The sequence below is a fragment of the Chionomys nivalis genome, chromosome 18 (assembly GCF_950005125.1).
Source record: "Chionomys nivalis chromosome 18, mChiNiv1.1, whole genome shotgun sequence".
Taxonomy (NCBI): domain Eukaryota; kingdom Metazoa; phylum Chordata; class Mammalia; order Rodentia; family Cricetidae; genus Chionomys; species Chionomys nivalis.
Genome location: NC_080103.1, coordinates 34190017 through 34215734, shown reverse-complemented (window position 1 = coordinate 34215734; position 25718 = coordinate 34190017). Strand labels below are relative to the sequence as shown.

Here is a 25718-nt window from a genome sequence, read left to right as displayed (position 1 = left end):
TTATATAACAGCGATATCGTGGTAGCCTTAAGAAATGCCTTAGAGATTAAGCTGTAGGAAGAATGTGCAGCTGATGTGTCAGTTCCTGAGCTCGAGAGCCCACTTTCGAGGTCAAGCCTCCTATGGCTGTTCAAGACCGAGCCCACCAGGCCATTAAATCAAGACGGTTCTTCTGAGATCCATCCTGCTACAGCCAAGAAACTTGAGCTAGCGGGCTCCCCAACAGCCTGGCGAGGCTTTCCTTAGACTTCACAGCTAACACATGAGCACACAGCCTTCCTTTGTTCTTTCCCCATCCCGCAGACCTCAGACCGGCTAAGACAGTCATGCTGGCCTGGTGGCCCCGCAACAGCCTCCCCCATACGATTCTCCCTTTGATTTTCCCGGAGTGTGCTCCCTAGTAAACCCCACATATTTAAAAGGGTCTTGGCCTCTCTGTTTGGCCTGGCCAAGTCCTACATTTAAACATTTGCACAGTAGATATCAACAGAGCTGCATGACAGAAAATTGCTGAGAAAGCGGAGGGGAGGGGGCAGGGGAATTGAGGAAGACAAGCCTTTCCGAATTTCAGAAGTCCATGGTGCAGGTTGATGTAAACCAAAACCATGCCCAGGAGAGCGGTTGCAGAGGCTACTTGGAAGGCTTTTGAAGAAGTTTTACGTGCATTAGGCTCTTTTGAGCCTTCCTACAATTCTATCATTACAGAGGAAGATGCTGAGTCATCAGGGCTTAAACAACTTGCACAATAGTTAGTAAACAGCAAAACCTAAAGCTAATGACACCCCTATGTTCTACACGATATTCTACATCCCGCCACTGGATGACCAGTTACTTCGGCATTAGACATTTTCTTCAATTGACCTATATCTGTATTTTCAAATTTAACAATTAATAGCAAGTACTAGCTAATATATACATTATATAGATATGTATATTTACATGTATATATATATATATATAGTATATTCCAAGATGAATTTGAAGGAGCAACTCTATGTGTTTCTCATTATATAATTAAAAGGCACATTTATTTTTAAAAACATAAAAATCACCTGAATGGAATGATAGGACTAAAATATCTACTTAAAATAAAGGGTTAACACAAACTCCAACAGGTACTCTGTATCACGGCACAGAAAGAAAACCGCCCGCCGTTTGGAAATGTCCCCCACTTTTGGACTCTGGAGTAATAAGCCAGTTCCGAAGAACCAACTAACTTCACCCCCACTAATGTGACGATTCTGATGATGACAGACAAGGTTCACCAGAATAGTTGTTTATATTTTGATAACTAACATTCCAAAGCTGTGATCTATATATTCCTTAAACATATAAAATAGGATAATCTAAAGCAGCCATGAATTATTACCCGTTATTTTTTTTAGACAGGGTCTCTAGTCCATGCTGGCTTTGAACCCTCTGTGGAGCTAAGGTGACTGTACACTCCTACCACCTCACCAGCCCCGTCTCTGGAGTCCTACGATTGCACGTGTGCAGCCGCACCTGGCTTATGTGGTGTGGTCCGTCAAGCCTGGGGCTTTGTGCATGCTTGGCTAGCACTTTATCAACTGAGTTGCATCCCTAGCCTCAAGACCCACTATTTTGAATCAATAGGTAAGAGCTTGAAATGAAAATGATTGATTTAAACTATTAACCTAAAGTGTATGGCACTTCATCTCGTGGATGAATTCTGAACTACTGAAGTGTTTAATACTGAGAAGTAGAGAGTACCAAATCACTGTATCGTAGGTAAGCAATGCTAGAAGCAAAATAATTGACTACTAAACAGCAGGTATCAATATCAACTTAAAACGCTTAAGTTACTAAACATCTTTTAGAGTTCACTTTTCATAAAGTTAAGCCAGATATCTAATTTTAATTAAAAACCATTTTAAATAAGCTTTTTCATGTTTTTTTCTGTTTTTTTGTTTTTTGTTTGTTTTTGTTTTAATGAGACAAGGTTTCTCTGTAGCTTTGGTGCCTGTCCTGGAACTAGCTCTTGTAGACCAGGCTGGCCTCGAACTCACAGAGATCCGCCTGCCTCTGCCTCCCGAGTGCTGGGATTAAAGGCGTGTGCCACCACCTCCCAGCCACTTTAAATATTTTTATCTAGTGAATGGTCTTTCAGTGCACCATCAGAATAAAGGCGAACTTTGAAATGACAAGCTGTCATAAACTACTGATAATGAATGGTTTCTATTACCATAATACTACTTTAAAAATTAGTTACAATTTATGTCTTTTAAAATAATCACACTAGCATATTTATTCCTTATAAAATACTTTAGAAATGACTTAGATGATTATAAATGGTAAAATATTTTACAGAGGACTTATCAAAAAGAAAAAAAAAACATCAATCTTAGCTTCTGCTGCTTGAAAAATGTGTGTTCACCAGCAGAGGTCACTATTACACAAGACACTAGGTTTGTCCAGCTAACACTAGATAGTAGAAGATAGTGGTTGAATTTGTAATAAAAATTAAAATGTCAATATAGAAATTTAATTATACAGATACACGCTATGGCAGAAGTACAAAAAAGTAAGCTTAGATGACTTGTTTTATATTTTTAACAAACATCATATGATTCCTTTTTGTCCTGAGGAGATAATGGTAATTATATGTAATAACAAATGCATGCTTGCTCATATTTATATGTAGTAACAAAAGCAACGAAGTAGCTACAGCCTCACAAAATCAAATTATATCTACAGCTTTTAAGAAATGGCAAGTATAATAAATGCCTAAGACTTTCCGGTGAATTTCTATTCTTCAGGATATCCTAGCACTTAAGAGAACAATATAGTTTTTAGGTGTGGGTGAAAAATGATATGAGAACATTTAGTAGTTTTTCCTAAATCTACTCCAAACTCTTCCAGAAAGCTCTTGCTAGGCTGAAATAACCACACCTGCATCTTCCATCACACAAACGCAGTAATAGCACAGTCAGAGCAATTAACAGAAAAGTGAGCATGCATTTAAACACTACAGAGAATAACTGAATGTGTAGATCTGGTTTGATGCAGCCAGCGGGGAACAAAGATTGCTAAGATGAGGATCATCAGCCTCTGCCTGTTACTAGGTAAATTCTCATGGCTGATTTCAACTCAGAATAGATTTACAGAAAGAGGTTGCCAGGAAGCTATGGTATTTCCATAAATGCCAACAAAAACGTAATTGAAGAACAATACTTGTGGATGTTCACTGAATGAGTTCATAATAACATAGAATAGAACAAAACAATAGACTTGTACCAATTAAAGTATTGTTTGCTATAGGAAATAATTCTAAAGTATATACAGTGGAAAACTCTTGCATAGTAACTCCACAAGAAGCATTCTGAGAAACCAAATAATCTTGGCAGGGAAAACAGACTGTCTCTTATACACCTTAAACTAGTAACACGGATATTATTTAGCAGCACAATAAACTATGGCAAAGACAAACGGAGAAGCTATTTTACCTTGTTAAAGCATCAGACGATTTTCCTAACTCCTCACACTCCATGTGGAACACACTAGAGAAAGAGTCCTGGAAACAGAAGGACAGCGCAGGTTGAGACGTTAGACAAGGCAATGAAAGCCGCCACACCACACGTATATGCTGTTGGACACTGACGACGCCACTTGGTTGAACACATTTCCCATATTCTTGACTAACTGGATCCAAGCACGAACTCACAACATCCTCACAGATGCCTTCTGTTACTAAAGGCTCATAGCGTTCTCATTTTACTTGTAGAGAGCTTTTTGAGTACACACCGCTGCTCCTTTTTGAGTATACACTTTTGCTGCATTTTATTTATGGATATGTTCGTGCGTGTGTGTTCGTATGCATGTGTGTTCATGAGTGTGTATGTGCAAGTGTGTGTTGATGTGCACCTATGTTCATGAGTATGTGAGTGTATGTGTGCATGTGTATTCATGAGTGTGTGAGTGTTCATGTGTGTGATTGTGTATGTGGTTATGAGTGTGTACGTGTGCACTCATGTGCCTATGTGTTTATGAACGTATGCATATGCCAGTTTGTGTGTTCATGTGTGCATGTGTTCATATGCATGTGTACTCATGTGTATATGTGTGTGCATGTATGTGTGAGAGAAAGAGAGAGACACAGAGAAAGAGAGAATGTGTAGAGGCCAGAAGACATCCTCTGGTGTCATCTTTGGGAATGTTGTCAATCTCCTTTAACCTGGAGCTCATTAGCTGACTGACAGACGATCCCTAAGGATCACCCTGCCTCTGCCTCCCCAGCACTGGAATTGCTTGCACCAACATGTTGGCATTGCTCTGGGGCTTCTGATATCTAAGTCAGGTCATTAAGTTCTCAAGGAAAGAGCTTTGCTGGTTCAGCTATTTCCTCAGCCCAAAGAAGTCTTTCCTAAAGAATTATACCATTTGGAAATATTTTACAAGAGCAATAGAATAAATATGAAGACTTAGTAATATCAGGAATTATTTTACATGATATCCAAAACAAAATTCATATTGCTCCATGATGCACTTACAAATGAATGAAGAGAAATTGGAAGGAAACACAAACATAAGAAAATAAAAGTATAATCTAGGAGTGGAAGAACTGAGTACATTTTGGGTGGGCTTACTCATGTTGAAGTAGTTTTTAACACAAATAACTGTAATATCACCTAAACTAATTTCTTGTCCAAACCCAATATTGTATGTTTTCTAAAGAGAGCAGAGTATATTCTTAGCCATACTGTTGAGTTGAGAGTCACATTGACCTAAACAAGCTTGTTACCTATTAAAAACTCCTTTGCCCGTTAATAAAGTGAGATTTAAGTTTGTTAATAAAGGACTGTTTCCACAGAAAACTTTTTCCACTTCTGCCAGCAATGTCAGCTCTAACTTATAAATGAATTGTAAGTGACCCACTCAAGTGATAGTGGGATTCACCTTTCCTAATAACCTTAGACTATAGGAAGCACAACTCTCACCATAAGGAATATTCCACTGGTCCATAAAGTTAGGAGGATAAAATCTGCAAAAGGAAAACTGGGGGCAGGTTTGTGTTCTGACTCTCAGGGAAGCGCTAGGCAGAAACTCCACACAGCATTCAAGTACAGAGAGAGAGCCAGCCCTATGGGGGAGCTCCAGCTCTCTCACTGGGAAAGGCTTCCTAACAATATAGATCACAGCCTGAAATCTGTAAATTAAACAGTGAGTCACTTCTTGTTGTTGGGAAATGATGTAGGACTTACAAATACCTTTAATTCCACCCATCTAGATTGTCTGGATTCTAAATAATTTCTGGTAAGGAAGAAATGGACTCAGAATGGGAGTCTACCTGTTTTAGGGACCAGGGCACCATAGCTCTGGATGGCTTAGTTGGCACACTGCAATAACAAGGTGTTTCCCTACTGAGACAGAGCAGCCACCGGCAGGGGCAGCACACAGACATCCATGGTCAGTAGCAGGGCCCTGAAGGCTCCTGCCACCCTCACCACCCCACTTCAAACACACTTCACCCTTGTATTGGTTTTGCATTAATACTCATGTACAGTTGGAGCTGGGGTGGATTCTAAGGCAAAAATTGGGTTTGAAAAGCAGGAGGTGCTTTCGAGAATATCTCCATCTTGCAAAGCCAGTTCTCCTCGGTACTCACAGAGCAGTCTTCATCCACGATGAATATGGTGCACTTCTGCACCTGCATGAAGGAAATAATGGTGGCAGCTATCTTCTTCAGAATCACTTCTAATGACTGCTGCTCTTCAAAGATTAAGCTAGCAAGGTCAAGCAATACCTAGACGAGAAAAGGTGACAGTTTACGATGTAGTTGTGTGTAGAATAATGACACAATGGGTCAAAGGTTGTTCACGAGCAAGTTCCCACTCAAGGATTAAATCTGTGGCCGTGGAGCTAATGCAACTCTGCACAGACCATTAATAAAGTCAGTATAGGAACCTAGGCCAATGTAATCGGTTCCTAGTTCTTCAGGAGGTCAAAGAAAAACAAGAGAGGTAAGGCTCCCCAACAGATTAAAAGACATGGAAGACAAAATAACAGATCTTGAAGACAAGGTAGAAGAAATGAGCAGCTCACCAAAAGAAAATGTTAACTCAAGGGGGCTAAAGAGATGGCTCAGAGGTTAAGAGAACTGACTGCTCTTCTGGAGGTCCTGAGTTCAATTCCCAGCAACCACATGATGGCTCACACCCATCTATAATGAGATCTTGGTGCCCAGAACACTATATACATAATAAATAATTTTTTTTAAAAAAGAAAATGTTCACTCAAAAAAAAAAAAGAAGCAAAAAACATCCATGAATCATGAATTCTGGGACACTATGAAAGGAACAAGTATACAAATAATATGTATAGAGGGAAGAGAAGAAACCCAAGTCAAAGGCACAGCAAATATTTTTAACAAAACCAAAGAAGAAAAGCTCACTAAATCTTAAGAAAGAGATGCCTATCAAGACAAAAGAAACATAAAGAATACCAATTAGACAGAAGTCAGGGAAAAAAAACTCCCTATATCACACAATAATCAAAACACTAAATGGACAGAACAAAGATACTAAAACCTAAAAGGGAAAAGACCAAGTCATTCTGAAAGACAGACACCAGCCCATACGACTATTCTCAGCAAAACTATCAACCACAATTGATGAAGAAAGAAAAACTTATCATGATTAAGAACAGTGTCTGTCCACCAGCTCTATAGAAAGTTCTAAAAGAAAAGCTTTGGTCTGAAGAGAAGGCTAACTGTGCCAAAGAGGAAAACTGGAACAACAAAACAATAGGAATTAATGACTTTATATTAATAACTCTTAATATTAAAGGTCTTAATTTCCCAATAAAAAGATGCAGATTAACAGATTGGATTAGAAAACAAAACCCATCTTTCTGTTGCATCCAAGAACACACCTCACCACCAAGGTCGAATCACCTCAGGGTAAGGTTTTCCAAGCAAATTGAATCATGAAGCAAACAGGTGTAGATATTTTCATGTCTAACAAAATAGACTTCAAACCAGTACTAATCAGAGGAGACCAGGGAAGGACATTCAAAAATCATTAAAAGAAAAATACATAAAAAAGAAATTATATTTCTAAACTTTCATGTACCAAACATGAAGGCATCCAAGTTCATAAAAGAAACAAAACTACAACCAAAATCATATATTGACCTTAACACAGTGATAGCTGGTGATTTGAGTACACCACTTGCACTAATGAACAGGTCATTTAGACAAAAACTAAACCAAAAACTCTGGATTTAAATAACATCATAGAGCCAGGCGGATCTCTGTGAGTTCGAGGCCAGCCTGGTCTACAAGAGCTAGTTCCAGGACAGGCTCCAAAACCACAGAGAAACCCTGTCTCAAAAAAACCAAATAAATAAATAAATAAATAAATAAATAAATAAATAACATCATAGATCAAATATACCTAACACATCTGTAGAACACTGCAACCAAATAATAAGAAATATACTTTCTTCTCAATTGCCAATGGAACTATCTTCAAAGTAAATCTCAAAAGATACCAAAAAAAAAAAAATCTAAACCTTGGTTTGAATGAGAATGGCCCCCATAGACTCATACATTTGTATGTCCCTAGCAGGTCAACTGTTTAGGGAAAGATTAGAAGTGGCCCTATTGAGGAAAAGTGGCCTTGTTTGAGGAGGTGTGTCACTGGGGGTGGGTTTTGATGTTTCAAAAGCCCATGGCAGGCCTAGTCTCCTTCTCCCTTCCCTCCCTGCTACCTACAGACAGGACAGGATGTACCCTACTGCTCCAGATACTGCCCTGAAGACACGTGTCTGTCTCCCACCATGCTCTCTGCCTTAATGATAATAGAGTAACCCTCTGAAATGGTAAGCAACCCCCAACGAAGTGTTTTCTTTTGTAAAAGTTTTATAAGGTCCTGGTGTCTCTTCACAGCAACAGAAGAGTAACTAAGACACATCCCCTGCATCCTATCTGACCACCAAAGATTAAAGCTGGATATCAACAACAGAAGACATGGCAGAAAGCATACAAGCTCATGGAAGCTAAATAACTCAGTGCAGAATAAAAACTAGATTGAGACAGAAATCAAGAAGGAAAGATAAAACTTTTTTAAATTTAAAGATTTAAAAAATTTTTAGAATTGAATGAAAATGAAAATGTAACATACTCAAATCTATGGGACACAACAAAGGTAGTTAAGAGGTAAAAGTTAAAAGGTAATTAAGAGGTTAAAAGGTAGTCTAAGAGGCAAGTTCATAGCACTAACTACCTATATTTTTTTGGAGGGAGAAATCTCACATTAATAACTTAATATCATACTTAAAAACTCTAGAAAAACCAGAAGACTACAAAGATCTATAAAACAAAGAGTTGATTCTTTGAGAAAGTGTACAAGATTCACAAATCTTTAGCCAAATTAAACAAAGGACAGAGATATATCCAAATCAATAAAATTAGAGATAAAAAGGGATATTATGACTGACATCAAGGAAATCCAGAAAATCATAGGACTATAGAAACTATATATGCATACTATCGAAACCTATATTCCAAACTGGAAAAAGCTAAAGAAATGGATGAATTTCTTCACATATATGGCCTACCAAAGTCAAATCAAGATGAAATAAATAATTTAAAGAGACTCATAATCCTAAATGAAATAGAAGCAGTAATTTAAAATCTAACTGAAAAAGCCCAAAGCCAGATGGGTTCAGAGAAGAATTCTACCAGACCATCAAACTAATGCCAACATTCCTCAAATTATTCTGCAAAACACAAACTGCAGAAACATTACTTAATTCTTTTTACAAAGCCACTATTTCCATGATACCAAAACCATTAAGACCCAGCAAACAAAAAAGAAAATTTTAAGTCAATATCCCTTATGAACATAGATGCAAAAATTCTCAATAAAATACTCGCGAATTGATTTCAAGAGCATGTCAAAAGATTATCCATCATAATAAAGTGACCTTTATTCCAGGATGCAGGACTAGTTCAGCATATGTGAGTCAGTAAAGTCATCCACAAAACAAAAAAACTCAAGGACAGACACCACATGATCATTTCAAGGAGACTAGGGATACAAGGGACATAACATAATAAAGGAAATTTATAGTGAGCCCACAGCCAAATTAGCATAAACAGAGAAAGCTCCCAGCATTTCCATTAAAACAAGGAACAAGACAAAGTTCACTCTCTCAACTTCTATTTGATGTGGTACTCGAAGTCTTAGCTAGAGCAAAATGAAAACTGAAAGAGATCAAGAAGACACAAATAGAAAAGGAAGAAGCCAAAGTATTCTTCTCTGCAGATCATATGGTTTTACGCATGAAAGACCCCAAAGACTCTACCAGGAGACTTCTATAGCAGACAAACACCTTCAGAAAAGTAGCAGGACATAAAACTAATACACAAAAATAAGAAGCCTTCCTGTATACAAATGGCAAACATTCTGATAAAGAAATCAATGAAACAATCACCTTTCACAAAAGCTTCAAAAACAAATGCCTTGGAATAACCTGAAATGAGTAAGAGACGTCTTTAATAAAAAAAAAACTTTAAGACATTTGTTGGGGCTCTCCAGCTAAGGGCTCCATTCCACCCTCTGGTCTCATTCCTCCCATTCCAAATCCTGCCCCTGAGAAATCCACCAAAAGTCAGCCCCTCCCTGGGGCTGCTCAAGACTATGCCTACAGGCTATATAAGACCTGGTAGCCATATTTGCCCTGTGATTCCTCCCCTGCCTTCCCAAAGACCACCCAGGAGTTGTTTTGCTCTGCTCAGATTAAACCTGGATTTACTAATTTACTCTCATCTGAATTATTACATTGGCGGCGGCATTACTACCAGGGGATTTAAGCTTTCCAACACTGAAGAAATTGAATAAAACGTAAGAGGATGGAAAGATCTCCCACGCTAATGGATTGATAGGATTAATACTGTGAAAATGGCTATCTTACCAAAAGCAAACTACAGATTCAATTATAATCCCATCAAGATCCCAAACAATTCCTCACAAAAATTGGGGAAAAAAAATGTTCAGTTTCATGATAAAAGAGAGAGAGAGAGAGAGAGAGAGAGAGAGAGAGAGAGAGAGAGAGAGAATGAAATAGGATAGCTAAAACATTCCTAAATAATAACGGTATCACCATTCCAACATGTGTTTAACTAAGTTCACAGCAGCATTATTTGTCACAGCTAGAACCTGGAAACAACCTAAAATGTCCCTTGAGCAAAGAATGGATAAGGAAAATGTGGTACATTTACACAATGGAGTACTACACAGCAGAAAAAAATAATGACATCTTGAAATTTGCAGGCAAATGGATGGATCTAGAAAACATCATTTTGAGTGAGGTAACACAGATCCAGAAAGACAATTATCATATGTACTCACTCATAAGTGGCTTTTAGACATAAAGCAAAGAAAAGTCAGCCTACCATTCACAACCTCAGAAAAACTAGACAACAAAGAGGACCTTAAGAGAGACATAACGTGGATCTAATGTACATGGGAAGTAGAAAAACCACACTTCAAGGCAGTCCCAGTACCAGAAAGATCTGATCAACACAAAACAAACTTCTTGTAGTATGTGTGTGCTTTTTGTTTTGAAAGAGAGGAGGGAGGGAGGGAAAGAGAGAGAGAGAGAGAGAGAGAGAGAGAGAGAGAGAGAAAGAGAGCATGAAACTGGGTAAATAGGGAGATGAGAAGGGTTTGGGAAGAGTTGAGGAGGGGAAAGATATGATCCAAATATATTTTGTGGAAAAAAAATTTAAGTTCCCTTTGAGCTTTTCTAAGTATTATCTTCGCTTCTGGAAGTCTTTCCAGAATCTCACGAAGAATTCATATGATGAGGGACAGAAAGAATTTTTTTCCAGAAGATTTACTGCATGAAGCACCACTCTAACTGAGTTTGGGAATTCAGTAAGGTCAACTGGAGGAGGGAGATATCAGAGAAGTGAAATGAACTATGGGAGCATACAGCACGAAAAGACAAACAGGGAGATAAGAAGAATGCTTCCTGAGCATAGGCAAGCCCACAAAGCCTTCTGCTGCTAAATAGCTTGGTCCATGATACAGTGGGGGGGGGGGGGGCGACACGCGGTGCTGATACAGTACAGCGGGGATGCGGTGCTGATACAGTACAGCGGGGATGCGGTGCTGATACAGTACGGGGGACACGGTGCTGATACAGTACGGGGGACACGGTGCTGATACAGTACAGCGGGGACGCAGTGTTGATACAGTACAGGGGGACGCAGTGTCGATACAGTAGGGGGGACACGGTGTTGATACAGAGGGGCGTGGCGGTGTTGCTGCAGCAGCACTGGTAAGGTTAGGACTGAAATGAAAGATGGTAAGATAAGAGGAGGAAATGTGGAGAATTCTACAGTTTAAGACAACTGAATAACTCATATTTTATTAGCACTGGAATTTTCTTTCTTTCTTTCTTTCTTTTTTTTGGTGATAGGAATTGAACTTAGGGCTTCACCCATGGAAGTCAAGTGACCTGCCATTGAGATAAAGTCCCAGACATAGCATTAATTCTGAGAAGAGAAAATAGAGTGTGGAGAAGGTCATGATGTAAAAAATAATAAAAAAAGATTACACAGCAGGGCAGTGGTGGCGCACGCCTTTAATCCCAGCACTTGGGAGGCAGAGGCAGGCGGATCTCTGTGAGTTCGAGACCAGCCTGGTCTACAAGAGCTAGTTCCAGGACAGGCTCCAAAACCACAGAGAAACCCTGTCTCGAAAAACCAAAAAAAAAAAAAAAAAAAAAAAAAAAAAAAAGATTACACAGACAGGTTTAAGAGAACAGATTTTCTTAAATTTCCACTCTTAACGGGATAACCTGACATATAGGCATGGTAATAAAAAGAGACCTTGTGAAACTAACTTATGACAACATTAAAAGCTTAGCAATACAAAATAATACACCACTATAATGTAAAGCATGGCACATTAAAACATAAGTAACATGAAAAATACATTATAGGTCGTACGTTTCCCTATAATAGACAATACACACAAAACATCTGTGAAGAGTCGAGCAGCAGACCATGAATGCTAGTCCAAAGACAAAGCACAACCCTTTCTATCAGAGAAACTCAGCTTTCCAGCTCACAGGGTCACCACAACCAGAGCGGTGCAAGGGGAAAACAGGCATTTCATACATGTGAGGATTCCCAAGGCTTACCTCATCAATATTGTTCTTAAACAACTCAACTGATAACACACCGAAACAGAACAGGGTTAATGTGAACAAGAAGTTGAGAGATCCAGAAAAGAGAATTTTTCTAAGAGAAGCTTGAAGGCAAGTTGCCTGGTGCTGTACGTACAGGCACAGAAGAGGTAGTTTAGGGTGACGGGAGATCCATAATTGGGACATCTTAGGAAAAGAAGAGCCCTAGAAAGTGTGTGAGAGTTAGGATGGGTGAGGGGCAGGAACATGAGATTACATTAGAGCAAACAGTCCAAGAAAGGAAGGAAGGAATTAAGAAATGTAGGAGGAAACTAAAAGTTAGATAGCAAAAATAATACAGATATGTATATAGAGTAATTACAAATTAAAATTAAAAGAAGCAAAACTTAAGAAAAAACCATCATGACTATAGATCAATACATATATTAGCAAGTTCTGTAACAAATAAGAAAAAGAATCCAGATAGCAGATCCAAAAAGTAGGATTGGGAAAGACACAAGGAAGACCAAAGATGCTAAGATGTTCCTTTAGTAAGCTATGGGATACAGTGATGGCTGCAGTTGAGAACAACAACTCAGGGCTTTATTTAATGACACACATTCAAGCCATCTAAGTCTCTCAAAGACCACTGTCTAGCAATGATGGAGCTTTTGAACATAGAAAATGGAAAAGGAAATGACTATCAGAAAGAAGCAACTCAAATAGTTACAAAATCAAATCGCATGAATTGAATTTCAATTGGGTGCATTCAGGATTTGGATAAAAACATAAATGTCTTTAAAAACGAGCTTCAGGCTCTCTTAAGAAATCCCATTTACCTGGTTCCTTTTGTTCTCCAGCAGTGACGTCTCGTAGAGTTGAGCATTGTGAAGAACAATACCGCAAAATGCCAAATAGGCAGCGAAGTCCTGGAGCGGAGACAAAAACGGCCAGATTGGAGCTGCTTGTGAAACTGCCCAGAACCATTGCCAGAATCAGAAAAGTACTTGCGGTTGAAATAAATGTTAAATGCCAAAATGTAGATGCTTGCTATGCTTAAAATTAGGAACTCATGCAAGCTGGCAGCCACATAAATGGCACCTCTAGAGGATGACTAGGGGTCCAGCCTTCTGATGTTAAATGAAAAAGAGGAAAGGAATTGAGATGACAATTTTGCATAAAGTTGCAATTTTCTCTATACAGGATTTGGTGTAGAGTCTACATGATACTAAGATTCAAGTCTATAAGGGACCAAATAAATAGCTTATAACTTATTATTGAAGTAAACGAAAACTCACATATTTAAGAAAATATTGTCCATAACAAGTTGAGTGTTATGTCAAGTGGCAAACACTAGTTCAAATACATTCTTTTTTAAAAAAGATTCCTTATTTATTTTATGTATGAGTGTTCTATCTGCATCTACAACTTTATGCCAGAAGAGGGCGTCAGAACCCACTATAGATGGTTGTGAGCCACCATGGGGTTGCTGGGAATTGAACTCAGGACTTCTACGTGATGCAGTCTAAGTATTTATCAAGGGTGGGGTTATTTTAATGGACTACAACAGTAGACACAGAGCTTATCTAATAAGCATGCCTTTGTATCAGGTGTAATTAATAGCACAGGGTATGCTATGCTGACTTTAAAAATCGTCTCTTATGATCAAGATCAATTAAAACATGGGGGCTGACACGGGTGTCAATACTGCTATGTCACAGAAACAAAATTAACTGTCTTGTTTGAATGTCTTCCAAATTCAAAAGCACCTGCTAATTTTCAGAGGTGCTACACTGTAGCAGCAACGTGGAGAGGAAGTGGGCATGACAGGTGTGTAAAGCGTATTCAGTAGGAGGGGTCCTAGAGTTCTGGGGAACGAAGGTGTGGGCAGACCTGAGAAGGGCTGGAAAGGGATCTTGTCGACACGCCAGGCGGCATGCGTTTCTTCAGAACTGGACGGGAATGGTAAGATGCACTGACTGCTGTTCTCTTGGAAGCTAAATTCATACAACCCTTCCTGAACCCACACACTGGGACCCGGCGCAAAGCTCATAAATAAGACTAGGAAGCTTCTTTACCAGGAGCAATTGGATTTGTCCCCCCCGTACCCCCCCCCCCCCCGTTCCCCAAGGATAAACCTTTGTACAGGGCTGATGGAAAGGACGAGGAGATCACTACAATACAGAAGGGCCCTTTCTTTTTGTGTGCATCAGCTCAGGGGAGGACTTGCTGGTAGCTCAGTGAGGAGAGAACTTGGCACTCTCCAGTCAAATCCCTGCTGTTGTTAGCTGAAGAAAGTCTTCTAAAACTCACACCATTTTTTCTCTTTTACTGTTAAAGAAGGTGTCGCTGAGGATTTCCTCGATGAGTGCTGTCTTAAACTCCCATCTCTCCAGCTTCTGCCTCTCACTCTCACAACCCCTCTTCCATAGCTCTTACTGCTGCAGGCATCCCCAACCCCCACGCCCACCTCACCCCACCCCAGCTCCACCCCAGCTCCACCCCCTCCCACCATCACCCCCACCCCACCCAGCCCCACCCCCTCCCACCGCCCAGTCCCACCCCGACCCCCACCCCACCCCCAAACACACAGATTCACCCTCTGAACCATAGTTGGTTTTTTTTTTTTTTTTTTTTTTTTTTTAAGCAACCATTTCAGCAATGCCTAACTCAGGACATGTGCTATAAAGAGAATGTGTCTTTCTAAGCTGGCATCGTGCCAAGCGCAGGTTCTGGTACCTTCTCATCCTTTTCAGTGAATGTCCCACCGTTTCCTGATTTCTTGTTGATGGCCTGAGCGACACCGACCACCTAGGATAAGAAGATAAAAGTAAGATTTTTTTTCATTAGCTCCAACTCCTCAGAGTGACTGTTTACGGAGGATACGGGCTGTTTAAAAGCACAAAGCTGAAATGTTAAAACAAAACCCAAGTCCAGTCTTTTTTAGTCTTAATAAGGGCAGTAATAGTCCTAATTTCTTGGAGCTCAAACCGCATGGGACTCTGGGACTTCACCTTGCATCCAGGGTAAACTAGCTGGTAATTATGTTTTAAGTAAATATTCTGCATAGTTTTCAAGTACAAAAACAGGAGGCAAACTCCTTTATCTCTCCCACAGAACATATAGTTAAGCAAACATTCTGCATTGATTTCGACTGTTTCTAAAAGGCTAAGCACTCATTTACTGAAAGTGAAGCAGGGCCCAGTGGCCAGTTACGGAGGAATGCAGGAGAATCATTAGTGCACAAGAATTTCTCAGGCAGGAATGCAGCTCAGCCTCTTTTGAAACTTCTGGCCTTGAAAATTATTTGACCTTCAACAGAATTATTTTTGGGAAAAGAAGTTATTAAAAAAAAAAAAACCAAACAGGAATTAACAGGCGAAGCCTACTTTCACATAGGTCAGAAGGAATTTGAAAGATAAACTGTACTTAAGTTGGCCAAGCTAAACTTGGCCCATAGGCCTTGAGTTCCACAAAAGGTTAAGAAAGGCTTGAGAAAACCACTCATCTGTCAGCTTGGAGGGCCACTAGGCTTGCCCAGCTCCAGCTTCAGGTTGAGAAATTATTCTGCGTTTATAGCAACTTAAAACTTACTTCAGCTTCCTCTTAATATGAATTCTACTGTTTCCTTCTTTTCCCAATTTAGAATCGTCAAGATAAACTATTTCCCCCTAAGTGCTCACACTTTAGGAAACGCAGCCTTCATTCCGTGTGGGAGGCTCATCTTTCTTGGTCCAACTCACCCTAAGTTCCCTACCTACAAGAAAAATGATACAAAACTCTCCCTTAGGAGAACAGAACAAAAAAAGGGAAAATATATTCTAAGGGATGCAGTTTTCTGGTAGTGCTAACACTGGGTTTTTTTTCCTCCTTCTTTATTTTGTTATAAAAGGACAATAAGCTTTTTTTATAAAGAGAATTATTTATTTATCCTTTACTGCCTTTGTTGCCCCGGGTTCAACTCACTCTGACTTTCACAAGCTCCTTGTATACGCTTAATGTTTCTAAGTTAATTCAGATGCTCTGATCTGAATGGCAGACACCTGGGGAAGGTTTGGTCCAGGTCCAGCATGGCTGGTTGTAGGTGGGCATCCTCCCTTCAAACAGAGCTGCTGAGAACAGCCTCATGGGTAGCAGTAGAAGTGTAACCCGATTTTAAGTGCTCATCCACTCATTTATTCAACAAGTTTATTTATTTAACAACTGCCTACTAAAAAAACCAAAGAATAACAAAGACATTAGAAAGGGTTACCCGGAAGAAGAATTCAGTGGGCACGGTATGACCCATGTGGAGTCAATAGGCTGTGCGATTGATTAGTATTATGGAGGGCACAGTGGGGGGTCACTTATCAGAAAGGATAGCATGTTCACTCAAAAACACACAGCTACTTAAAAACTGATCCCAAATCAAATATAGGAACCTTTTAGACCATCAGTATATTATCATAAATTGACAATGAGATAAGTCGACATTGAAGTCGTGAAAAAAATAAAATGAGCTGTACAACTCTGAAATTAAGAGTGACAAAAATCACATTGTGATTTCATTAAAGTCGTTGGAGTTCCCTGAAAATGAAGTCAAATGAGTTTCCAGACTACCGGAAACTTCAACCTCGTCAGTGGGCTATACAGTGGACAACCAGGGAGACCTACAAGAGAGGAAGACGTGTGTGTGGGTCAGGGAACATCAATTCCCACTAGAAAAGCAGACTCGAAATACTGCTGGCTCCCTGGAGTTCCCGGTGTCTTCCATTTTAGTATCAGAGCACTTGGAACAAGGTTTCTTCAGACACAGAATGGTCCCTGGGGCTCTCTCGTTATTAAAACCTGTGTCCCAATTTTTCTCTCTCCTTCCCCCTCTTCTTTCCTTTCTCCCTCGCTCTTTCTCTCACTCTGATTTCTTGATTGAGAAGGGGGTCTATCTTAGTCTGTAACCTGGACTCTTTTGACCTTGGCACAATCCTCCTGCCTCTACCTCTCATGTGCTGAGCTTGTTGGTAAGAGGCTGTACGCCTTCCCTTTCAACCTAAGTTTTAGTCTGTGGTTTTACACTAGGGGTATTTATTTATAAATAAGCATTATTCATAACTATGAGATTAATGGTTTTCTTCTTGGTTAAAAGAAAAATATCTTTAAAGTATACTGTGTATGAACCCTTCATCCATTGTTTATTTTTTTTTTCTTTCTTGTTTAGATACTAGTGTCTGGTGCTCATCTCTGAAGACCCTAACTGGACTGTAAGTCCACCCCCAGCAGAGTGCTTGCCTACTGTTTGCTCAGTGATCTGCATGTGCTGGGGTGAGAATTTGAATTTGCTGCCCGTGTTTCCTGACTCACAGCTTAAGCAGAGGGCAAGCTCTGCCACAATTTGCCCATATCACTGACGGTGATGAGCTCAGCTCATGGGTAGAATTCCACAGACAAGCCTTCTCACGGAGTTGACTGTTGGCCCACTTGACTCCCACCTGCAGCGTGAACTCACCTACAGTCCACAGATGCTGATTTCACACCTTCTTCACAGGGAATCTCAGACACCGTCAGCCCATTTGGCTTTTGGACACTTGCTTCCCTAACCTTGGGTTCCCTTTTGGCTCCAGGTATCTGTTGGTTTCCCTTCTCTTTAAATTCATTTGTATAATTTAAACCCCACTTTTTAGTAACATTTGACCTTGGACAAGTTTGTAGAATGCTAGGATTTTTACATCAATTTTGTCTTCTCATGTTGGCCTGTTGAGCTCCAAAGCCTACTTTTTGTCCCCCAATACCAAACATTTGCAATGCAGTTGTCTTCCGGAAGCCACGGGGAATTAATTACAGGTTGCTTGCTGTTCCAATGCCAAAATCTGAGAATGTTAAGCTCCCTCATATAAACTGGCATAGAATTTGCATATAACATATACATATCCCCCACCTCCTTTAAATCATTTCTAGATTACTTATAATGCATAATACATTGTGTGCAATTTTATTAGTTGCTGTATTGTACCATTCAGGGAAGAACAAAAGAAAAGGTTTGCATATATTCCAAACAAACCAAATTTTTCAAAATATTTTTATCTGCAGTTGGATAAATTCATGGAAGCAGCACCCATGGTTATAGAAGGCTGACTATATTTAATTTCTTCTGATGGTAAAGAAAGATATATATTAAGACAATTTCATACAATGAGGTAGTTCAGCAAGAAGTCACTCATCCTTTCTGGTAACCAATGATTTTCTACTACTAATCTTGTAGACTTAGATGAGAAGTGGATGGGCTGGTTTTGTTTCAGGCAGGATGACTATCTGAGCACAATATTTACATTAACATTGCTCAGCAGCTGAGAGCGCTGGCTGGTCTTTCAGAAGACACAAGGTTGAATCCTAGCACCCACACGACAGTTCACAACCATCTCAGGAGATTCGACACCCTCACACCCTCTTTTGAACTCTGCAGGCATCAGGCACACATGTGTGCATAGACATAATATGCAGGCAAAGAGCCCAGACACATAGAAACAAATATTCTTTTTAAAAAAAATAAAAACAGCCATACTGATGAATATCTTGCATCTCACCATAGAACCTTCATCTGGCGATGGATGGAGATAGAGACAGAGACCCACATTGGAGCACCGGAATGAGCTCCCAAGGTCCCAATGAGGAGCAGAAGGAGGGAGAACATGAGCAAGGAAGTCAGGACCGTGAGGGGTGCACCCACCGAGACAGAGGGACTGATCTATTGGGAGCTCACCAAGGCCAGCTGGACTGGAACTAAAAAAGCATGAGATAAAACAGGACTCTCTGAACACGGCGGACAATGAGGGCTGATGAGAAGCCAAGGACAATGGCACTGGGTTTTGATCCTACTTCATGTTCTGGCTTTGTGGGAACCTAGCCAGTTTGGATGCTCATCTTCCTAGACCTAGATGGAGCGGGGAGGACCTTGGACTTTCCACAGTGCAGGGAACCCTGACTGCTCTTTGGACTGGAGAGGGAGGGGGAAAGGAGTGGGGGGAGGGGGAGAGGAGTGGGAGGAGGGGGAGGGAAAAGGGAGGCTGGGAGGAGGCGAAATTTTTTTTTCAATAAAAAAATAAATAAATAAAATAAAAACAAGCAAGCAGCTACAGGCAGTTGCCCATGTCTGTACGTTGTGGCATAGGAAGGTTGAGGCAGGAGTTCTGCTAAGATTTCAAGGCCAAGCTGGGCTACACAGGGAATTCCAGGTCTATCGGTGTTGTACAAGACCCTATGTCAAAAATAAATAAATCAATAAACAAAATCCCCACCAAAACCAAACCAAACAAACAAATACCAGGCATTTCTCTCAAGAGACTACTAGACCAAGGGGGAAAAAAGTGTGTATGGTGTTCCTTCCACCTGCAGATGGATGACAATCTAAAAAGAACATGGAATAAGGCAACTGGGTAAGAATAGAGAGTTTGGAACTACAGCTAAGTCAGAGATGATTGTCTACTGTGAACAAGACACTTGGTTCAGTCCTCAGTGCTGCAGGGACAAAAGAAAGAAAACGTATAGGGTTTAACTATAGTCAGTCACACAGATAAAGACAAAAATTTCAAATGTCCCAAGTAAAGCCAGGATCCTCTGCCCTCCTTGGGTATCTATAAAGGCTTTCCCTCTAGCCGGCTATTGATTGCCCTTTGAACAAATTGGTACATTTTCTTAAGATCAAATAGTTAATTTGTGGTTTATTTTGCTGTTATGTTTTTGAGACAAAGTCTCCGTATATATTATAGCTTAGGCTGGCCTGAAACTTACTATGTAGCTAAGGCTGGCCTGGTTGATATTCTAGCCTCCTGGTCTAGAGTACTGGGATTACAAGCATGAACTATACAGCTTTCTTGGGAAGTGTATGCTCAGACTTCACTTGGGAGAGTCAAAGCCACTACAGATGTCAGATCCCTTACTGGGAAGCCCATTTGCTTGCTGCCTACCTGGTGCCCTATGCTAAGTTTTCAAGCAGAAAGGAGTCTCTATTTTACTGGCATTTGCACAGCATAAACAGATGTCATGTCCCTACAGGGTTGAATGTTCTCTAGAATGCCTTGAGCCTCTCTTGGCGAGCAATGTGGAATGTGACAGCTGGCTGTTTCAGGGACAACCCATCACTGTCACAGAGAGCAACCTTTTATTAAATAAGTGGCTAATCCTAGACATGTACTGAGGTCACATGTCAATCTCAATACATCACCCCGCTTCAATTTCCCGCAGATGCTCCACATGGACTCAAAGACAAGGGAGGAACAAAAGAGCCTGCAAATCTGACAGCCCTCCCTCCTGACCATAGAAGGCTCCGTGTAGGATAGTCAAACCTCAGCCAAAAGCCACACCACCCCAAAACACTAGAACATGGCAGCATACTGTAAATACAATAGTAATACCCAATAACAAGGCAGCATACTGTAAATACAACAACAATGATACCCAATAACACAGCAGCATACTGTAAATACAGCAACAGTGATACCCAATAACACGGCAGCACACTGTAAATACAGCAACAGTGATACCCAATAACACGGCAGCATACTGTAAATACAGCAACAGTGATACCCAATAACACGGCAGCATACTGTAAATACAGCAACAGTGATATCCAATATAATCAACTGTAGAGAATTCGCCAAAGTGTTCTTTTAAAAAAATTCATTTACTCTATAAATTAATGAGTTTCTTTTGATTTGGGAAATTTATACCCAACTCAAAGGGAAAAACAAGCATATGATGAATTTTTCCCATTAATAAGAAGAGAATGGGAAAGACATTGGTTTTCTTGTAAATACCCAACACAAGGGGACAGAGGTTACTGATGAACTGGGATGTGGAAATGTAAGCAAAATGAAGCCCTTTCCTCCCCAGCTTGCTTTTGGTAATACTGTTTCATCATAGCACTAAAAAAATCTAAGACACATCTCTTTCTCTTGAAATTCAGCCTATGGGACTGAATTTCTCTTTACAGGAGAGAAGAATGTAGAATTTTCGGTAAAGTTTCAGCATAAATCTTTATGTGATATAACTGGAGGTGTTTCTCCCACCCGCCAGTTCCTGACTATTCACTCTGAAACTTAATATTAATTACAAACTGTTTGGCATATTAGCTCAGGCTTATTATTAACTAATCTTACAACTTAAATTAATCCATTTCCATTATTCTATATTTTATCATGAGGCTCGTGACTTGTTACCTCTCATCTTGCCTCCCCTACTTGGCATTCTTTCCTTGTTTCTCTGCTTGGATTCCCCACCTAGCTATATTCTGCCTAGCTATTGGCCAAATCAGCTTCTTTATTAACCAGTGGCAATAAAACATATTCACAGCATACTGAAGGGCATTCCACATCATCTCTCCTTTTCTGTCTAATTAAAAAGGAAGGTTTTAACTTTAACATTGCAAAATTAACAAAATATTTATCAGGCAAGGATTACAGTTACATTATTTAGTCTATTTGTATTTGACAAAATTAAAGACAATATTCTACCATCTATCCTATCTTTGTGAGTCTAAAGTATCTAATCTAATTTATCATTTATCATAAGTAAAACTATAATTGTAACTATCTAGTCTTCAACTCCATCAAAGACCCCAAAAGGATATAATATTACCTAAGTAAACAGAAAATGCACTGTAAACAATTTCCAAAACTCTAAAAATAACAGAGATATCTGGCTGCCTGGACAGTTACCCAAAGTTTTCTGTAACATTGGGGAATCCATCTTCAGCCTATAGTCCTAGAGTGTCTGGTAGACTTCGCAGGAAATCTGAAACTGTCCTGCCTATATTGGCAGTTTGTCAGTCATTTTCTTCTGTGTCCTGAAGAATGTCTGGTAGTTTTTTTCTGTTTTTCTCTGTGAAGCCTTATTTCAACAAGTTGAACAGTCACTTTTCGGTGGGTCCTGCATGTCTAGCTCATATAGTATACAGTTAAGCAGTCCAGGCAAGAGCAGTTTCTTGCCCAAATGGCTAGTTTTTGGCATATTGAAAACAAATTCCATAAGAAGCTTCTTAAATGCCCATCATCCTCTTGAAGTAATTGGTGCTGTCAGGAGCAGATGTGTCTAGGAAAAGTCTAAGTTCTTAAAACACTGTAAATGGCATATTCTGTGGGTCTTTGAAGTGTTTGAAGATTACCTATCTATCTGAAATGCATCTCTGTATTACCTTGAAAATCAAGCTAACATAAGTGTATATTTGACTATTATATATGACTATTAATTTGTATCTCTTAACTACATAATGCATTTTTAAATGAGTTGAATAAACATAATACCTTAAACAAGAGTAGAAATACACATATAGTATAACAAAATTGACTTTAAAGTTGTAGCAAATAAACTAAAATCCATACCAATATAAAGTATTTTGAGATTAACAGTTGTTTTTTGGATTAGATACAAAAGTCTACCTTTTTCATCATTTCTATATCAGTGTGGTACAGATATTAAAATGTATCAGACTTTAAAAAGGAACATGAGTCGTGAACGTTCATAGAACATTTTCCCTGTGTGACTTTAGTTCTTAGATGAATATAGATGTTGGTACACATTTCTGTTGAGAGTTGTAATTTCACTGACAATTACTTAAATAATTTATGAAAAACATCAAAATATATCAATAGGTCTACAGTGTTAGGTCAAATATTACAGATAGAAATTGTTCATTAATGCCTGCAACTGTTTCCAGATCCTTAACACTCACAACTGAGAGCGACATAACACTCATCAAAATTAAACTTACAAAAGATCTGTAAAATTAAAAATAAAATACTCTCCAGCAAGCATCAGAATGGTCACAGAACGTACCAATGAAGTTAAATCTTCTATTGAATGAAGGATAGCTTGAAGTCAATTTTCTAAGCACTACAATCGAAGTATCATTTGGGTCACAGAAAACTGCTAAATGAATTCCTCAAGCCTGAATTGCTTATACACTTTCTTTTTTCACTCTGGGTCCACGGTGTAGATACAAAGAGTTCACCTATTAGATTGTTTTTTATCCGATATTCTTAGAAAATGTTCCTACCCTCCCCCTTGGGAACGTGGTTAATGTCTTTTGTGAAAGAGACTTGTTTGCTATTTAAGTGGTAATGTGGAAAAGAGAAAAGGATCTTCCCCAGCGTCCAGAACAAATAGAAACTGCTCTGAGCACTCCTATTCTGTTTCTAAAACAAACCTACAAGAAAGAGCACTGCAGGGGGAATGAGCTCAGGGAATCAGCTAAAAGTTTTTCAAAGCTGGCCAGTTCTTTAGACTAAAATAGACTTAGACCAACCGACAGTTCACTAATAAACTTAGCTGGTTCTTGCAATTATATTTTCCTTGGAACTGAAGACTTATAGCGATACCACTATAACATTTTATTTGAACCAAATCTCTTCATCAATTTGAGAATGTCTCCGTTGTTACACAGGGCATAGACAACAGGACAGGATCATCTGCCTGTACCTTCAAGATGGAACAAGCAGCAATGTGCGGATCACGGGAGCAGGCGTTTGCTCCTGCTGTAAGGCTGGGGGTGAAGACACATGAACACAGCAACAGGCTCTCAGCCTTGCTCTGCCAGGTCTCAGCGGCTCGGCCCAGCCTGACATGTGACTGTTGGACCCATTGAATATCCACCTTGTACAGAAATTTTGCTTCTGGTGTACAAACCTTCGCACTCCAAATGGAAAAATTAGAAAGCAAGTATTTTGCTTGCTTCTTTAAAATGTATTAATGTTGTCGCTATTACTATTTGCTTTGGGGGGGGGAGGCGGTTAAGGTCTCTCTAGGTAACCCAGGCTAGTCTTGAATTGATAATCCTCCTGTCTCCATTTCCAGAATGCTGGACTTAGAGACGTGTACCGCCACACTCAGTACACCGTTTATTTTTCATGTCTCTTCTTGGGCCAGCATCTATCTACTTCAATGACTCAACCATTGAATGGGAAATTTAAAAAAGAAAGAAAGAAAAAGAAAAGGAAAGGACATGACTCCTCCTAGGCATGGTGGAGGAGAGAGTTCACTGTAGACATGCGGGAGAGCACAGCCAGGGGCAGGGACATCTGGAAGAGTCCAGAGTGGGCATGTGGAGGAAACCGCATGCAGTAGCCCAGGAGGCCCAAAAGAGAGTAGATGAGAAAGACCAGGTAACCAAAATGGTTGATTACACAGGAAGGGCAGCTGGGGGCAGGACAGCCCAGTTCCTGGGCTAGAGAAATTTTGTGAAGGAGGAGGGATAAGCCAGCCAGCAGGGCCCTGTAACAGGTAGGGTCTGAGCTCTGAGCGCTGCAGGGAGAACCTGGCAGCCAGGATCTGCTTTGGTGTGTTCAAAGGAGCCTCAGCCATTTGCCCCACTTTGAAATCTAACAACCATCACCTGTCAAACTAAGTAAGACTCCGTGTTGTCGAAACCAAGTGAGAATACTTCCAAATAACCAAACATAAGTCATACAGTTTACATTCTACAAAGCATGTACCTTTGCATGTTGTAGTTTGAATTACATGTCTTCATGCCTTATTTTGTAACTGGGGTGTGCATTAAGTGTCTTTAATTCATCGAAGTATTTATTCCACAGGAATCTCATAAAAACTGGCAGGGTTTTTTTTGAGCATTTGCATTGTTTGATGATGTCCTGCCTGCTGTCTCCTCCTCACCCCTCCCAGGATGCCTGACAGACAAAGCTGCAGTAAGCCTCCAAGTGCTGAATCTCTCAGTTAAGAGTTAGTATCTGGGTTTGGTCCCTATAACTACAAAAGAACACTCGTTCCTAGCATGTGTTCCAAGGAACGGTACTTCAGGGAAGGACAGTGTTTCAGAAATAGACCATCTGGTCCAGCGGCAGCTAAATTCTCTGTACTTCTTTACTAAATGTAAGAGAATTCTGTCTGCTTACACAAATAACTAATGCAAGTGACTAAGATAAAAACCATCTCAAGTGCCCTTGCCTGAGAAACCCAGAATTAAGTCTGAATGAAATTTAATAGCAGGCCTGAAAAGCACACTTGCGTTGCTTTCTCCCGGTTTGCTTTGTTGGCATACCACAGTCGCTCTCTGGGGCACACTGGTCCTTCTTGTAACTCTTTGTCTATGGTAAAGTAGCCCGTGGGTCCCCTTAAGACATAAGAGAATGTGTCTTCGCCTCTTCCTTCCTTCTCTTTGCATTAACTTCTGTAACACTGAAGAGCCTTCAGAAGACAACAAAGGCTGCCTTTGCCCACATTTCCACATCAGAGCCCCTTCCCATGCAAAGCAACAGAAATCTAAGTGGGAGACAGAGTCCAGTTGTCATCCATAGCAGAATGTCAAGAAGCCTCTTCTCTGTATTGCGGCTGCACAGTCCAAGCGCGTGCTTGTGGATGTTGGTCTGAAAATCTCTAGCTATGGACTTTACTTCCAGTCTTAGTCTCCCCATCCGTTAACAGGGAAAAGGATGTTACAAAACGACAGGTCCCTAGAACAGTTCCCACGGGATTCACTCTAGAAATGTCACCCATAGCAACTGTTTTCTACACATAAAGCAATTACTCCCCAAGTCCTGTTCCACACATTCACCCACTCTCACACACAACCTGGACTC

At 40.0% G+C, this 25718-nt stretch overlaps 1 protein-coding gene across 1 annotated transcript in view; it reads right to left on the bottom strand.

Moving 5' to 3' along the window:
• The window catches only part of Pde5a (phosphodiesterase 5A), a 131378-nt gene that overhangs the window by 72979 nt on the left and 32681 nt on the right, over positions 1-25718 (bottom strand). Inside the window, exons 4-7 of the mRNA XM_057793249.1 lie at positions 14899-14970; positions 12999-13088; positions 5624-5761; positions 3465-3532 (exon numbers count right to left, since the gene is read on the bottom strand). Coding sequence (XP_057649232.1) covers positions 3465-3532; positions 5624-5761; positions 12999-13088; positions 14899-14970 — 368 coding nt within the window. The remainder of the gene's footprint in view (positions 1-3464; positions 3533-5623; positions 5762-12998; positions 13089-14898; positions 14971-25718) is intronic.